At 39.8% G+C, this 17042-nt stretch overlaps 1 protein-coding gene across 3 annotated transcripts; it reads left to right on the top strand.

The window, feature by feature from the left end:
- The first annotated feature begins 1092 nt into the window (after window positions 1–1092).
- morc2 (MORC family CW-type zinc finger 2) lies at window positions 1093–16640 on the top strand. Of its 3 annotated transcripts, none has more exons than XM_050051256.1 (28): window positions 1093–1197; window positions 1808–1966; window positions 3793–3846; window positions 3972–4006; window positions 4106–4174; window positions 4582–4672; window positions 4775–4883; window positions 6433–6592; window positions 6873–6984; window positions 8004–8129; window positions 8211–8290; window positions 8388–8470; window positions 8665–8750; window positions 9318–9458; window positions 9540–9694; window positions 10100–10228; window positions 10329–10434; window positions 10559–10691; window positions 10776–10859; window positions 11223–11483; window positions 11631–11879; window positions 12987–13094; window positions 13434–13491; window positions 13589–13727; window positions 13825–13992; window positions 15145–15238; window positions 15413–15601; window positions 15742–16640. In XM_050051256.1, the coding sequence occupies exons 2-28, from the start codon at window positions 1899–1901 to the stop codon at window positions 15808–15810; spliced, it is 3156 nt and encodes a 1051-aa protein (XP_049907213.1). In that variant the 5' UTR covers window positions 1093–1197; window positions 1808–1898; the 3' UTR covers window positions 15811–16640. The 3 variants fall into 3 exon arrangements, with proteins under 3 accessions (XP_049907213.1, XP_049907215.1, XP_049907214.1); XM_050051257.1 differs by having other exon boundaries at window positions 1111–1197; window positions 1724–1966; XM_050051258.1 differs by lacking the exon at window positions 12987–13094.
- Window positions 16641–17042: the final 402 nt, after the last annotated feature.

Below are 17042 nucleotides of genomic sequence, written 5' to 3'. Positions count from 1 at the left end.
TAGCAGCAGAAACTTTTAAAAGTGTGTTTAAGAAACACCCAAATGTCTCTTGCTTGAATTTCAAAGCAACCAAAAGTGTTTATGTGAGGATAAGAAAAGGGATGTAACATCTGCTGCTATGATACAAGCCATTTGTAATGTTGGTTTAATAACAAAGAGTATTAGGACACTAAGCACAGTAAAGTGAGTCTATGTCCAATAGATTCTCTGAGTCTAGGAGCTCATGATTGCATCTTGCTTTCCAAACACTATCTCCTAGTTTTAGCTAGATGGAAAATTTTTATAGTGACTGGGAAGTTATGGAACTCTACACCAAGTGTCTTTTGTGTAAGTAACCAACACTGGTTAAATTTGTGGTTCTGCCAAATGAAGGAAAGCTTGTAATGTAAGCCTTTAGGCTTGGCTTGATGCACTCACACAAAATAATGGTATTAACTAACTTTTGCACTCGTCTAAATGACAATGAACTAAAAAAAAAAAAACTAACAACCTTGGCTACACTACTAAATTTCCTCTCTGGGGATCAACAAAGCTTTATCTTTATCATATTCATACGTTTTTCTTGGAGCCCAAGACCAGCAAAGGAAGAGGGGCATCAAATTTAGAGCTATGACTTTTGAGTTTTAGTTTTAATGTTTCTCTAAAGAGACCAGAAAATGTTAGGTATACCATGCCTTACATTACTGTTAAGCATTTTTTTATATTGTTGATTATTTACCCACAGAGACTTTTAAAATGTCTTTAAATCTCTTACTGTAAACATTATGCCTGTTTCATCTATGTCAAAATTACCTCATTGTGTAGAAATAAGGAAAAGAGAGAGGACACACTGCCAAAAATGTCTGTAATGTCAATTATTATCAGGTGACAAATACACAATAAAACATTTTCTCCTGTAAATCAAAGTTGTCAGTGATAAATATGATCATACCTGTCACCTGCTGCTGGGAAATCACCTCAGTGAGAGTCACCACTGATGTACTGGTATGCTACCTCGTCTACGTAGCAAAGCTTCTCCTCCAATCATCGTTGAGAATCTTTACAAGACGCCTTCCTATTGGTTGAGTATAGAAAAATAGAGGCGGGATTTCTGCAGACTACAGGCAACCCAAGTAACCAACGTCGTCGAAGTGGTTGGATTGTTCGCGGCCTGGCGGATTGTTTTAAGTCAGGGAAAAGGAAACGTAACGTTACAAAGTATGTATTCCTCTTTGGAGAGATTATTGCACTCGCACGAAGCCGTTATGAAGTTGCGAGCGGTCTGCAAAGTCCGTGAAAATTACTTGATACGGCTAACGTCTGCTAACATGTTTCCACAGTGTGAAGCTAGCTAGCTAGCTAGCTAGCGTTATCTCATAAACTCTGTGTAGAACACGCAAATGTCCGTTAGCTATGTATGCTAGCCTGACATTAAACGTTAGTGGCAGTTGGTGCATAACGTCTAAAACGTTTATATCATATGCTTTTCACTTAACACGATTTGGTTTTTCTAACGTCACACCGCAGCCTAGCTAGACCAATAACTGACTTCTGCATGAACAGGAATGTCTTCATAGCTAATGCTGTGCCCAAAGGCGGTCTTTGCCATAATATTTTGTTGTTCTTAAGGCAAGCGGGCCTCCCACGTGGTACCCCTCACAGGGGGGCAGGCTTTCATCAAGGTGTGGGTGTTAACTTTGCCCCTTATGACTTGTTGTAAAGCGTCCATATCAACTGCTTTCAGGTCATGCCCATGGTGTGAATTAATGGAGTAAGGAATATTCTAGGTAAATACCCAAGACCTGTGGTATTTTAATTCCCTCTTCAGGATGATATCTCTGGACTAACTTAGTGCTCGGTTGGAGAGGGAGAAGACAAACAGGAAATCAGGAAGGAAACAGGAATAATCGTGCGTGGCCATGGCCTACTCCAACTACAGCAACCTGAGCAGGGCTCAGCTCACCTTTGAGTACCTGCACACAAATTCGTAAGTACCTTCCTGCTGGAAATTAATATATGCTTATGATCTTGGTACTACACATAAGTATGATAGTGAATAATATAGATCACCATCTAGATAGATATGCATAATATTATATCAGGTTATCCATGTGAATATTATTTTGCAAGTTCAACACATGGCGGAGAGGGTTACAACAGATCAACGCCCAACATTGTTTGGACAGATACACCTCTCTGCTTTATTTGTCTCTTACACCAACACTGTGCCAACCTAAAAATGTTAGTTGTATAGATGATCAAGTTAAATCCTGTTAAACCTGATCATCTATTAAAGGAAGAGGAGAAGAATGTGCTCTTATTCCATTACATGTTTGTTTGCACTTAATATGAATTAGGCTTCCATCAAAAATAGTTTCTAAATTCTGCATTGATCTTTTAATGTCATGTTATGTCATGCTATATATGATGAATGTGAGCCAACATTTACTAAATTTAACACTGTCAGTGTGTTTTATGTACAGAATTAAAAAAACACATAGTTCTGACTTGCAACATAAATTGCTCCTGCAGATTAAACCCTTAAATGTATGGGTTTCTTTTGAAATATTCCTAATCATATTTTTTGTAAGCACATTATTAATAAATAACACACACAAAATATATTTACATTTGTCATTTATGCAATTTTTACATGCATTACGTTTATAGATACTTTTAGGACGGTATCTTGACTGTTGTCTCTTTCAGGGCTCATGTCATCTGAGCGAGTGTCATCATTCTTGTGCTCCTGTTTTGCTTTATGATCTGATTTATAAGTGGCACAAAAGCAAATTACTCATAATCAGTAGCCTCACATACATCTTAATTTCCAGCTACTGTCTGGAAGCCTCCGATATCAGCTCATATCTGAGTGTATAAAACTTTGCGTTATTGCTTTTCAGTCAAAGGTATATTTGTAAGTGATATACTTACAACACTACATTCACTGAATAGAAGTCATAGTTGCTCTGACAAAAACATAGTTACCCATGGAGTGACGTGGTTCACTATATTCCCTGTCATGGATTTAAGAGGCAGTTGCATTTTTGTCTGTGCGCTGCAGAGGTAAAGAGGGAAATAGTGTTCCTTGCTACAACAAGTAGACCTCAACTTCTTCTTGTAATGAAGCCTGACTGAAAAACTTGGTCCATGTTTTATATGCTGTGGCGCACCAGTCAACACATTTAGAAACACAGATAATATCACATCCTTGGCTCATTTTCAAATCTCTGCCAAGGGATTATGCACAGATCCAGGAAGGGTTTAACCACAAGAGTAGGACTAAAACAATTAGTGCTTGTTAATAGAACTAAAAATAGCTGGTGAGCTTGTGGTGGGCATTTGTCATTACATGTGGCACTCCATGGGGTAAATAATAGAATACTTGATATAGGTGTTATTTAAATGAAATGAGACAGTGCCAGTCTCCATTGTTGTTTTGTCACAGAATGTCATCAGAAAGTGGTACTTAGTACAACCTAAGAGGCTCTGTGTACTATATGAATAAGGGCTTAAACAGATGTTAGGATCATGCATTTTTGAGAAGATGTGAATGGTGAACCCGTTAATACATTAATTGACAATCCTCTATTCTGTTTGCACTGTCACATACAATATCTCTCAATAGACTTGAGGAAATACAGGTTGTACAACTGAATAACAATCCAATGTAGAATATGTAGAGATCAGATCTTTGCAGCAAGTATCTCCTATGTATCCTCTTTGTCTGACCAGCTTGCCCTGTTAAGTTAAGTTAAGTCCCTCTTAACATTAAAGTATATTGAATTAATGAAATGAGTGTTCTATTTTCAGGACAACCCACGAGTTTTTATTTGGAGCCTTGGCAGAGCTTGTGGACAATTCAAGGTACTTATAATGATTTGCAACAGAGCATAAAATTGTTGACAGATTATGCAGGCTGGAAAACTTCTTTTAGCCTGATGTATTTCACAGTATTTCAAAGTCTCACAGTTGGTTTATTTCTTTCACAGAGATGCCAATGCCACACGAATAGACATCTACTCAGGTACGCCTCAGAGTAACTCAACTAGTTTCAGACTCTGAAGCATGCACGTTCAGTCATTGCTCCTAACATGTCTTGTTAACTATCCTGTTTTGATGACAGAAAAAAGGCCAGAGCTGCGGGGCGGCTACATGCTCTGTTTTCTGGATGACGGTATTGGAATGGACCCTCGTAAGTGCACTTTATTAAATCACTTAAAGGTCCTGTGTTTCGGCTTTAGAAGGATCTGTTGGTAGAAATGTAATATAATAATACGTCTAGTTTCATTAGTGTATAATCCCCTTGAGACTAACAATCATTATGGTGTTGTGAGCTTATAATGAGTCCTTCATATCTATATAAGGAGTGGATCCTTGATAATGGAGTCCGCCATTTTGCGCAGCTATGTTTCTACAGTAGCCCAGAACAGACAAACCAAACACTGGCTCTAGAGAGAGCCTTTTGTAGTTTTTATTATCTAGGTTCATAGTTTTTATTTCACAATTAAAGGTGCTTTGTGTTTGTCCATTGTGAGGTTTTTGGGATTACATATGTATGTTGTGTGTGAAACATGAAACTGAGCACCTTTCTTTTACTAGATGAGGCAACTCATGTCATTCAGTTTGGAAAGTCAAGCAAACGGTCCCCTGAGTCCACACAGATCGGCCAGTATGGAAACGGACTGAAATCGTAAGACCTTCACTAATTCTTGTGTGACTATAACATTGTGTATTTAGGACACTTGTGTTTGAATCATTTCACATGTCATTAAAAGTGTGTTTTTGTTCACAGCGGCTCTATGCGTATTGGGAAAGACTTCATCTTGTTCACAAAAAAGGGCAACACGCTGACCTGCCTTTTCCTGTCAAGGACTTTCCACGAAGAGGAGGGACTGGATGAGGTCAGAGTCAACTGTTGGATTGAGCTGTTGAATAGAGGATGTCATTGTTATTAGGGTTGTGTACAAATAACTTGATAGTGAAATTAATTGTGTCTAACTGAAGGCTTTTCTAATTAGTAGGGGCTTGACACACACCAAAGAAACTCAAAATTAATTCAAAAATAAAAAATTATTTAACCAGTTTCTGCAAGAGGAAGAGTGAGCAGTGGAGTTTCACATCTGCTTCATCAGGGTCTTTTTTCTTTTTACAGATAGTTGACAGCTTTGTGTAACTTGTGAATTCAGATGAGCATCATCAGTCAGCAACAACAGATTAGATTTACATGTATTTGTCCTAGAGGGATGTTTGTTTTCACAGTCAGTGCAAGCCCATAGCAACATGCAGATACACACGTTGACCTGTATACAAATAGGGAAATATAGATAGCAACATGTACACATGACAGTGTATGGAAAAAGACAGTACAAAAAACCTTCATGTATACTATGTTTCTAAGATCCCAGTTCACAACAGTATCAGCAAGACAGATAGTTTAGAGTTGCTGTAGCCAAAGGAACAAAACTCCAGCCATAGCAAGCTCCTTTCCCATTTAAGAGTCCTATATATCCAATCAGATGGGAGTAATGTGTTGGTTTTGGGGCTGATCCTTGTCACTTGATATTGTGAGCGCTACGTGTGTGGTGGCTCTGAGGTTCATGTCTGATTGACTGGGTTTGGGAAAGCAAATGATTGTGGAGGCTGTGTATGTGATGCTCGTAAGTTTGGAGGTGGTTAACATGGTAAAGACGCAGGCGGAACAGTCACAGCAGGATGAGTTGGATTATGCAACATTTCACATATTTGCATTGTTAACACGAAGTCACAAAATCAGCAGACTTGGTGTGCAATGACACAGATGGCCGATTCAGTAAAAAGCGATATCTCTGTATACTGTGGGTCAGATGCTGCTGTTTCTATTTTCAAAAGACTTGATTAGACTTTCTCCAAATTGTGTCATTTTTTTTCTAAACAAGATCAAATGGATTTATTAAAATGGGTCTTTTTAATGTTTTTAGTTTCAGTATCAGTGAGGCAGCTGCTACTGAACTTGGTGTAGTGTGCTGCATTACTTTGCCAGGGTCAGCTATAAGAGATTTACCTGATGCTATTTTCATACACTTTTTACAAGCAGTGAGGGTTGTTTTTTCCCCTCATTCATCATATTTTTTAAACTTTATTGAATGGGAAAAAATGGTACGTTAATGTTTTTATGTGTTCATACATTTTTTTGCCACACAGCTAAGGCAATGTTCTTAAACTAAATTTCTTACTCATGCAGTTACCCAGTCAGTAAACAAGTACATTTTGCCGTTACTTGATTGATGAAGCAACGGAAAATCACAATCATTAAGTTTTGTAGCTTTGTATGGATGCCCAGGTTTTTGCGTAATCTTTAATATTTGTGAATTTACCTGATGCTGATGAGATTTATTTGGCTACCCATTTTAATTTTGTCAGACTTGAAGCCTCTTAAACATCTCTAAACTTGTAACGCCCCTCTCTCCTCAGGTGATAGTACCCCTCCCCTCCTGGGATCTAAAGACCAAGGAGCCGCTGACCTCTGATCCAGAGAAGTACGCCATCGAGACGGAGCTGATCTTCAAATACTCACCTTTTAAGAATGAACAGCAGCTGATGGAGCAGTTCAACAAAATAGAAAGTAGCAGTGGTAAGCATATTAATGTGTGTCCCTGTGCAAAGGGTTTAAATTTGCGTTGTCCACCAGTAAGATGAGTTCATAGCCACTTTGTCAGACCTTATGTTGGTTGTATATCACTGTAAAAATTCCCTCCGGCATCACGTGAAAGTGATGCTCCAAATCTCTGTGGATAAAGTTATTTCTGTTGTGTTAATCACATTTTTAACACTTATTTTGTTTCTGTCATCTTTAGTGTCGTGGAATGGTTGATATTCTGATGTTTAATTTCATGGTTGTATTTTGTTGAAAGGCACTCTTGTGATCATCTATAATCTGAAGCTGATGGACAACAGAGAACCAGAGCTGGATGTAGAGACAGATCACCAGGACATACTGATGGCTGGGACATCTGTTGAAGGAGTGTAAGTGACTCTGTTAAACCATTTAACCATGGTGTAAGGTTGGTCGAGCGGTGAAGGCAAAAGGAAGAGGACTTTAAACTGTTCAACAGTCCAATTTTTTTATTTCCCTTTTTTTTCCAGCAGTGGGTTAGGTGCAGCAATATGTACAGTGCAGTTCAGCTGGCCAAAACTGAAGAAAAACTAAAACAAAAATCAACTCTGCACCGGGCTATGCCCCCTTTAAGTTTGGGCCCCTGGCAGTAACAGCCGCTGTGGCCGGCTTGCTAGACAGATCTCAGAAACTCGAGAGAAGCTTCCAACTCCTGCATATATAGACAGTAGCTCCTCCTACACATGGGAAATACAATTAATAAATCAATCAACAATCAGCAGTGATTAATTCATACTCTTCAGACTACTTTTTATAAGCCAACAGTGAAAAACATTGCTACACACTCCAAAAGAGTAAAAATGTTCTTAAACTGCTCAAAATCAACACTTGCACAAATATCTCCCCAAAACTCCCCCTCATCCATACTACACTTGGCACATTCCCCCAGGAACTTGACTATAAAAGGAATCCAAATGGGCGGGGTCTGGTTTGGCAGTTCCTGAGTCCAAACCAGAGGTTGGCCAAGTGCAGTCTAGAGGAGAGGTGAGACACACAAAAGAATTAGTCAAATAAAGAGATTTAAAACCACAATATTGTCAGACTTTTCTTCCTGACTTCATGTAAATGTGCCTGTGACACTGAAGCACCAAAACAACTACACACCTACAACTACCAGGTTTCAACCTTAATTGTGCTAATTACCAACCCCAGACACCTGCCGGCTAGATGGTGTGTGAAAGTGCCTGGAGGTGGACAAGCATTGTGTGTGTTTGTCTTTTACCATTAGAGGTCACAGGGCATCCCCGTGACACATGGGATTACTGTGATGAAAGGCATTATATTTTGTACATTAACTTTATTTGATGTTGATTTGTATTGATCAGACATAATGTGAATGTTGATGGTTGCACCCTTCCCTCTCTCACAGGAAGCCAGAGAGGAGGTCTTTCAGAGCGTATGCTGCTGTTTTGTACATCGACCCACGCATGAGGATTTTTATCCAGGGACATAAAGTCAGGACCAAGAGACTGTCTTGCTGTTTATATAAACCAAGGTAAGATGATAACTCACTTATGCTGTGTATGTAACTGCTGTAGTCCAGTGACAAGACTTTAAATACCGTTCTTCTTAACAGGGTTTATAAATACACATCGACTCGTTTCAAAACTCGTGCTGAGCAAGAAGTGAAGAAAGCAGACCACCTGGCTAAGATTGGTGAGTCTATGGGGAAATTAGTGTCTTTGTTTACATTTTGCTTAATGTTGTGACTCCTTGATGCTCATCAGTTAACAATTTGGTTGTCTTATTTCAGCGGAAGAAAAGGCCAGAGAGGCAGAGAGTAAGCAGATGGCTTTGGAGGCCAGATTAGGAGAGGACCTGTCAAAAGATTCACGGGTAAGATGAGGAGGATATTTTGGTTAATTCGTCAAATGCAAATATGGTTTGGTCCATATCAGCAAGTTTTTAATCTGAAACAGGCGCAACATTTTTTTCTTAAAAACTTGATTATAATTAGAATCCCCTACTGTAATTTAAAACTTTTATAATGTTTAAACTGATGTCTCCCTCCGCCCTCTCTCTTCCTGTAGGCGATTCTGAGGAAGGTTCAAGATTCAGCCATGATGCTTAGACGGGATTGTGACATGAAGAAAAGGATTCTCGAAGCCAAACAAAAGTATGATAGACAACATTGTAAAATCTTATATCTCCTATTTTATAGATTTACAAATGGTTTCACGCACACATTGACGTGAAAGGCGCCTCCAAATAAAATGTATTATTATAACTATTATTATTAAAGGTCCAGTGTGTGTGATGTCGGGGCATCTCCAAGCAGTAATGATAAATGAGCCATTTACATCTACATATGCAGTGGGTCTTCTTCCACAGAGTCTGCAATGTTGTTTCTACAGTAGCCCAGAATGGACAAACCAAACACTTACTTGAGATGGGGCCAATCACATTTTCATGTCTGCCACAGTAGTTCTCCTACCAGCATGGCACATGAGAGACATTTCTGTTCTGTGATCTCACCACTAGATACCACTGAATTCTACACACTGGACCCTTAAAATTATGATAATATAGAATAGTAATTTGGAAAGATACTCCAGCACAAGATAAGACTTTATTGTTCCAAAGGAAATTTATCTTTGTCATATACAGTATCTGCTGATTAGAAACACTTTAAAGCATTTTTTCCTGGGCTTTGCCAGTCCCTTAACATTGCCTTGTTCCTCAGAGCCCTTAAGGAGCCCAAGGAGTTGAATTTTATATTCGGAGTGAACATTGAACAGAGGGACCTGGATGGGATGTTTGTGTACAACTGCTCTCGTCTCATCAAGATGTACGAGAAAACAGGGCCCCAGCTGGAGGGCGGCATGTAAGTAATATATGCACAGAGATAAAAACGCGGCAATGATTAAGAAAACTATTTTACGGTTACTTGATTTGTATGTTTTAGGGCCTGTGGAGGTGTGGTTGGAGTAGTGGATGTCCCATATTTAATTCTAGAGCCTACTCACAACAAACAGGACTTTGCAGACGCTAAGGAGTATCGACATTTACTGAAATCCATGGGGGAACATTTAGCTCAGTACTGGAAGGACACTAACATTGGTAAGTTTCTTTTAATTGCTGGGGTTTCCATTTGTTGCCAACAACCTATCTGCACAGTTCAAAAAAGAAAAAAAAAACATAATCAGGTTTGTCACTACTTGACAAGTTGTCAAATGACTCTGCTCCAGTTGCTAGAATAAGGTTCTAGTTGAAGCCCTTCTTTGAATAAAATAATGTGTGTCTTATTTTAAAAACAATGGCACACATTGGCCACATTTGAAGACGGGTTGCAAAGCCTGCCGTCATAGCCTCCTGGCTGCATTTCACTGCCCTCCCAATCACTCTCCAGTGTGCATACATTTACACAGCTGCGAGAAGGAACAAGGAGGGAAGTGTTCACTTGCCCACTTAAAATATTTACTTGAATTACTAGAGTAATACTGAGAGTCCCTGTCTGTTTTGCAGCTCAGAAAGGCATAGTTAAGTTCTGGGATGAGTTTGGATATCTGTCTGCCAGCTGGTCTGCACCTCCATCAACAGAACAGAGATACAAGAGACGACGAGCCATGGAAATACCACTTACTATTCAGTGTGGTAAGTTACAGATCCACACACACACCACACACAGGCTGTATGTCGACAAACGAACTTCTGCCACATACTTACACCGACTCTCTTCTGTGATTAATTTCAGATAAATGTTTAAAGTGGAGAACGCTGCCATTCCAGATGGATGCTGTGGACAAACGCTACCCGGACAGTTGGGTGTGTCTCATGAACCCTGACAGCACCCAGGACAGGTACACATGGAATGGTTTTGCAGTATTTTCATGTAACACATAGACTGCATGCCAATTTTGTCATGTCACTACATTGCAGTAGTGTTCCTACATACTATAGATAGTGTGTATTTTGTGTTTTCAGGTGTGACGCTCCTGAACAGAAACAGAATTTGCCATGTGGTATTCTGAAGAAAGACAAGCAGACAGCTGAGGACAAACAGAAAGAGCTGGCTGAGAAAATCAAACAGCAACAGGAGAAACTAGAGGCCTTGCAGGTACCTCATCATTCTCTCTCTCTCTATCGTCAATCTGTGTTTTGAGTACATCAGGACATAATCAATTGTATTTTCTCTTAAAAGAAAACCAGCACCATTAAATCTGCAGCAGATGTAAAGAAGTTACCACTGGATGTCAGCATGAAACCAACAGAGAGCTCCTCTCAGGTACAAGCTCCACATCCGCTTGTTGTAGCTTCCTAGTTTACTTTTTTTATTATTGTTATTATTCCCCTGTCAAATTTTTCTCAGTTGCTATTTAGCTCTTTAACGATTAGCATCTTTTAATACGTAGATTTTTATCGTGTTGCAAATTTATAGCACATAGCACAATAAAGTGGATCAGACTCACTGTTCAAGGTTTCTGTGTGTAACGATATTCATTGGCAGACAGATTTAAAAAAACGCATGAAAAATATGGACTTGGTGAGCAAAGGCCTTAGCGCTGCCTCTTGTAGTATTCTTGTTTTTCATTCTGTATCTCACTGAAATGTCCGTTTGTTGTCTCTTTTTCACATGTTGTCGCTTCAGGCAACAAGGTCTTCTGAAAGGTCCATAACACGCCCCCGCTCCCCACCACTCCCAGCTCACCTAAAAAGCCCCCTTCCATCTCGTACAGCCTCTCAGCGCCCCACCCGAACACCTGCTCCTCCGCCTCCACCAGCCAAAGTCGAACCATCTAGGTCAAGAGGTGCAGCAAAGCCTCCTCCACCTGCAGCAAAGCCTTCTCCTGCAGCAAAGCCTGCACCCAAAGCTACTGCCAAAACACCCCCACCCAGCCGCAGTTCACGGGTAAGTTACAGGTTTTAGGAAGTATCCCACCAATACCACAAAATATTTATGACAAGTTTTGCTGTTGCAAATATTTAATATGGCTGCATGTGCAAGTTAAACCCCCAGAAAACAGCGTGAAATAGTGACCTTTGTCTTCTTGTGTAGACACCTGCCAAAGCATTATCAGCCAAAACAGCTGCTCCTGGACAACGCAAGAGAATCATAGAACAGGAGGACAGTGAGGAGGAGGACGAGGAGGAAGAAGAGGAAGAGGAGAAGGACAGCGAAGATGACAGTGAGGAGAGTGAAGAGGAAGAACCACAGACAAAGAAATCCAAAATGGCTGCAGCAGCTGGTAACCGTGGGAAAGTGGTAGAGAAGGCCTCACCTCCCAAACGTGTCAAGATGGACGAGGTAAACACACAACAGAACACAGAGGTTAGAGGAGACTTTCCATGGCATCAAGTCAGAGAGATTGTTGTTCAAATGTTTAGTTGTACAACTTTATAAATATATTGATGGTGGAAAATATACATGTACAGTATGAAATGAAATGGCAGCATGAGCAATACTGCACAATTGTGAATCAGCCTGTGCGCGTCAGTCTGGGTGCGCAGTGCTTTATGTTATGCTTTGAGGACTGAGCTGTAATGTTGTGTGCTGCTGTCTGGCTTCTGCTGCTTATTGCCTTTCCTCCTTCATCACTACTTGTCTCTCACAAAGGATTCACCTCTAGGAAGCGAGTAAATGAAGGGGACAAAGTGACTGAGAAGGAACAGAAGTGAACAGAGATAGGGCAGTTGTTTGCTTACAGCACTATAAAAGTCTTCATCTATTTTAGAGGAATTGCCATAAACTGAATTCCAAAAGTTTATCAGGAAAAAATGTTACAAAGGTTTTTATTAGAGGACTTGAACTACAGCTGGACTGAATAGTACAAAGCTTTGTTCATAATGTGACACTCGTTAGTATTGTACTTTACAACGAAGACTCGGTTAAATTGATGAGGATTTTGTTTGAGATTTATTTATTTATTTATTTATTTATTAAGGGCAATGATGACATCATAAAATATGATGACAGACATTTGAAGCTCTCAATAGAGGTACAGTCCTACTGTGATCCAGACCACAGCGAGCTCTGAGTAATTAGCTTCAAACAGTATTTGGATAGCTGGCAAGGTGGTGACACTGAACTTAATTTTAGGCTTATGTAGTGAAGAAGGAAATGCCGGCATTCCTGGATGTGAATTTGTGAATCCTATAAAAGGGACAGAATGGCCCACCTGACTCTACCTCTGATTGGCTTACCTTGGCATTCTTACCCTAACCCTAACCAATCCCACTCCTCCTGCCTAAACCTAACCAATCCAACCAATGATAGCAACAAGTACTAGCCAATCATAGGGAGCGAAGTGTGGACTCATTCCTTCACTATCCCAGGAGTCACAAGTTTGCTTCCTGGATGGCTGAGTAGGTTACTGAACCTCCAATCAGAGCCCCTCTGCTCTTGACCTTGCAGGTTAACACCCAGAAGAAAGGAGTTTTTACTCCTATACGGCAGACACCAACTACACCAACTCCTATCCCTAAATCCATTTCCATGCAACAGCATGGGGCTAAAGCAAAGGTAGTTTTATACGGTTCGCCTCTCTACTACCCTCAAGTAACGCCGGGCTGCATCCTCTCTCACAACCTCGAACAACCATGACAAATTAACCTTTCATCCAATCTGGGTGTATCATCAGATTATCATTCTCTCCATTAACAATCCTCTCTTGAAACTGAAGTTGTCTTGTTCTTTTAACAATCAAGCATGACATTCTCACTCAATGCCTGAGATCACACTGGGACTTTCGCCTCTTTCGTTAACAGGGATGCAAATCACTTCTTTCAACCTCACTCTGTCTTTTCAGTAAACAGCGATTCTCACACTGCAGTGGGGGTAATAATTGTTTGGCTTTTGCAGATATCTGAGAAGCCCCAACAGGAGGAGCCTGAGATTGATACTAAAACTGCTCAGAAAGGTGAGATGATGGAAAGCTTTACACTAAAATGTATCACACATACAACTGGAACACAAAAGCTCTAATGGAAATTTCTACCTGTGCATTTTTTATACAGATAAAGGTCTGCTGGTTGAAGTGCGTGTCAACAAGGAGTGGTACACAGGCAAAGTTGTTGCCGTGGAGGCAAATAAAAAGAGTGTTCGCTGGAAAGTGAAGTTCGACTATGTACCTAGATCTACCCCTAAAGACAGATGGTAAGACGCTGTGTCTGCATTGCTGCATTCAGGACACATTTGTTGTTGACTTTATCAGGTTTTAATATCCTACAAATGTATGTGTGTGTTTGTGAAGGGTGTTTAAGGGTAGTGATGAAGTTCGGTTGATGCGGCCACCGTCTCCAATCTCTCAGACACCTGACACCCAACAGGAGACCGAGAAAGGGCCAGCACCCATGGAGCCCGACACTACTCAACCAGGGACCAGTCGAGAGGTGACCGACAGTCTGGTCACCATGTTGAGGTGAGCTGATAGTTAACTGCGGGGTGTACCATGAAGCAGGTCCAACAGAGCCATACTTACTTTGCTTTAGCTGGCTCGACAAACCATAAAGCCCCAGTCAGAGATAATGGGTTCCAAGAAGGTGGTTATCACCTTGCTCTGTTAGCCCAGGTCTCCTTTTGGTCGATTGCGTGCCGCCTACTTCCACCTTTTTAAAGGCAATAAAAAATGTATTACACTAAAAAGCAACACTGTCCTATAATGAAGGATACAGAGATATCACTTGTAAGATTTTCAGAAATCAAAGTCAAATCAATGTCATTGATTGAATATTATCTGTGATTAATATCAAAAGAATAATCAATTTTCTAATCAATGTTCTATTAGCTGTAATATACCAGCAGTGTAAAACAGACTGTATAACCCTACCTGTGATTTTATTAAAGGCTTCTTTTAGAGCCAGCTTGAGCAAACAGACCACAGAACTCTACAAACACATTCAGTAGTTCAGTGAGAGCAAGAACAACCATGCAAATAAAATAAAACACTTCTTGCTCAGATTTTCTCCATCACAGATATAATTGCCAAAAGTCGCCAAAAACACAAACAAAAATATATAATGTGATACATACAGTAAGCACTACTGTAATTGCACTGCTCCGTTCAGTGAGTGGCATTACTAATGTAACCTTACAGCTCAACGTGTTGGATTAAGTGCATTTATAACTTATTACCCACCGCTTAGAATCTGTATCCCTCATAGATTGATCATTCAATATAGAATGATCCTATTCCCAAAGGAGTTGATCAGTGAAAGGCATTTTTTTTTACCTGTGGTTTGCCTGATGAAGATCTAGTTACAAATAAGGCTCAATAAGTTTATTTCTTTCAGACAGTGTGTCCAAGGTTGTCTGCAAACTGAAGCCAAAACTCTGAACATAATCTGGTCCTGATCAGTTTAGGTCTGCAGCAGAAGCCACTATGGCGATTTAGCCAGGTTAAAAGAGAGCCATCTTTGTGATACGGAAAAACCCCGGCTTTAGGCTCAACATACCTCGCTAACCCACTAATCTTGCTTTGTGGTACACCCCTCTGGTGTTTGTACATTATAACATCCAGGGCACACAGTTTCATAACACTGTGGTTTGTTCACTGTACTGTTTGTGTTCTCAGGACAATGCTGCGTTACTTCTTCCCTCCTGCTTTTCGGATCCAAAAGGAAGATGTTAACAGCATGACGGCTGAGGAACTGGTGGCCTTTCCTTTGGTGAGATTTAAAATGGATGGTTAAATTTATTGATCCTTAGGCTAGAAAACAGGAAGCAGGTTGTGTCCAGCAATATTACACATGAATAATACATAACGCATTTAGGAGTGTGTTTACTATTGTGTTTTTTTAATTGTCTGGAGTATTGAGACCTTATGTGTTCCTCCATTTCAGAAAGAGTATTTCCAACAGTATGAATCAGGTCTCCAGTCGTTGTGTAACTCGTACCAGAGCAGAGCTGATGCCAGGGCAAAAGCTGTGGAAGAGAAGAGCAACATCAATGAGGTGAAACTGAAGGAGGCAGACGAGAAACTACAGAAACTACGAACAAACATTGTGGCACTGCTGCAAAAAGTACAAGAGGTAAGACTGCTTCATCCAACAAACAGGACATCTTCAGTGTGACAAAATACACTGCTCCCTCTTAGCTGTCTATCAAGTGGAATCTGTTATATAATTGTCGTTTGCAGTAAGTGACATTGCTGTTTTTTTTACACTTCTAGGACATTGACATAAACACAGATGACGAGCTTGACGCCTACATAGAGGACCTCCTTACCAAGGGTGATTAAAGAAGACAGAAAAGAGAAGAGTACATGCACATAAACAGACTGGCAGTGTTCATTCCAGCCATTATTTGCTGACGACTCCACAAAGACTTATGCTTATATGCAGAGTTGGCTGTTGATGAGTTTGTCTTGAGTTCTGTCTTTAATTTTGATCGTTCAATCAGCAGCAGTTCGGTCTCTGAGTTTGGGCAGGTTCTCTGGTGTTTCTACATTGTTGGGTAGCCTGTAGTTTTCTCTTTAGTCCTTTTTATATTCCTGCTTATATATGTTAATCTATGTTTAAGCCATCTTATCCCAATTGACCTCTGAAATACTTTGTGTAGGTTTAATACATTTATGCTCCCTTTATATAGTCGGCTAACGCTGTGACATCCTGCAGACTACATTTGTTTCCTGTTTTGGTCCATCGTCAGGTGAGATTTGGACGCACCGACCGACTGGACTGTGCTCTGCATTGCAGCCTGTACTTAAACATTAACTTTTATTTTTGTACACTAAAAACACATCAGTGTTGCCCCTTTCCTTCCTCCATCCTGGTCTGTCGAAAAAACCAGGTTAATATTTTACGGTGGGGTGGTGTACCACGCCCACAAACAAGAACTACTTACTGGGTTTTATCAGTATGATTATTCCCTTATGTCCCTCCTGCGTTAAAGCTATGACTGTTCAGTGTTTTATTTTGGAAGAAAAAAAAACTCATTTAAATGCAAACCCTATGTGTTCATAATTATTCAGTGCCTGTGTCCTTCCTTTTGAACAGATTTTTAACATGTCATGGAAATGTTTTATTAAACGGTGCATGCTTTCCGTCTTTATGTTCTGATTGGAACAAAGGATTCTGTATTTTTGACAAATCTTTACTTCAAACAATAAAACAGGTTCAGCAACACACTTTGATGAATGCATTCCTGTTATTTAGATATGTTTGTGTATGCTAAGTAAAATATTAGATTTTGGGAAATTTACATTTACATTTTAGATTTGAGTAAAAGTTAAAAAGAAATCTATTAAGCATTAGTTTCCATAAATACAACTCTGAAAGGGTCCAATCACCAAAGGATTTGATTTCATCTGGGTAAAATATAAGTGAATGGATTTTTGTTAGGTGCTCAGAGCACTGAAACATATAATTTAGTTGTTCAATTAAACAGTAATGTGTATTTTATTTAAAAAAAAATAAAATAAATGAAATTCCATTGACCTAAAATGTGGAGGCAGAACTCCAAGAAAGATAT

The sequence above is a fragment of the Epinephelus moara genome, chromosome 8 (genome assembly GCF_006386435.1).
Source record: "Epinephelus moara isolate mb chromosome 8, YSFRI_EMoa_1.0, whole genome shotgun sequence".
NCBI classification, from domain to species: domain Eukaryota; kingdom Metazoa; phylum Chordata; class Actinopteri; order Perciformes; family Serranidae; genus Epinephelus; species Epinephelus moara.
The sequence above is the reverse complement of the archived record's forward strand: the minus strand, read 5'-3'. Positions and strand labels throughout refer to the sequence as shown.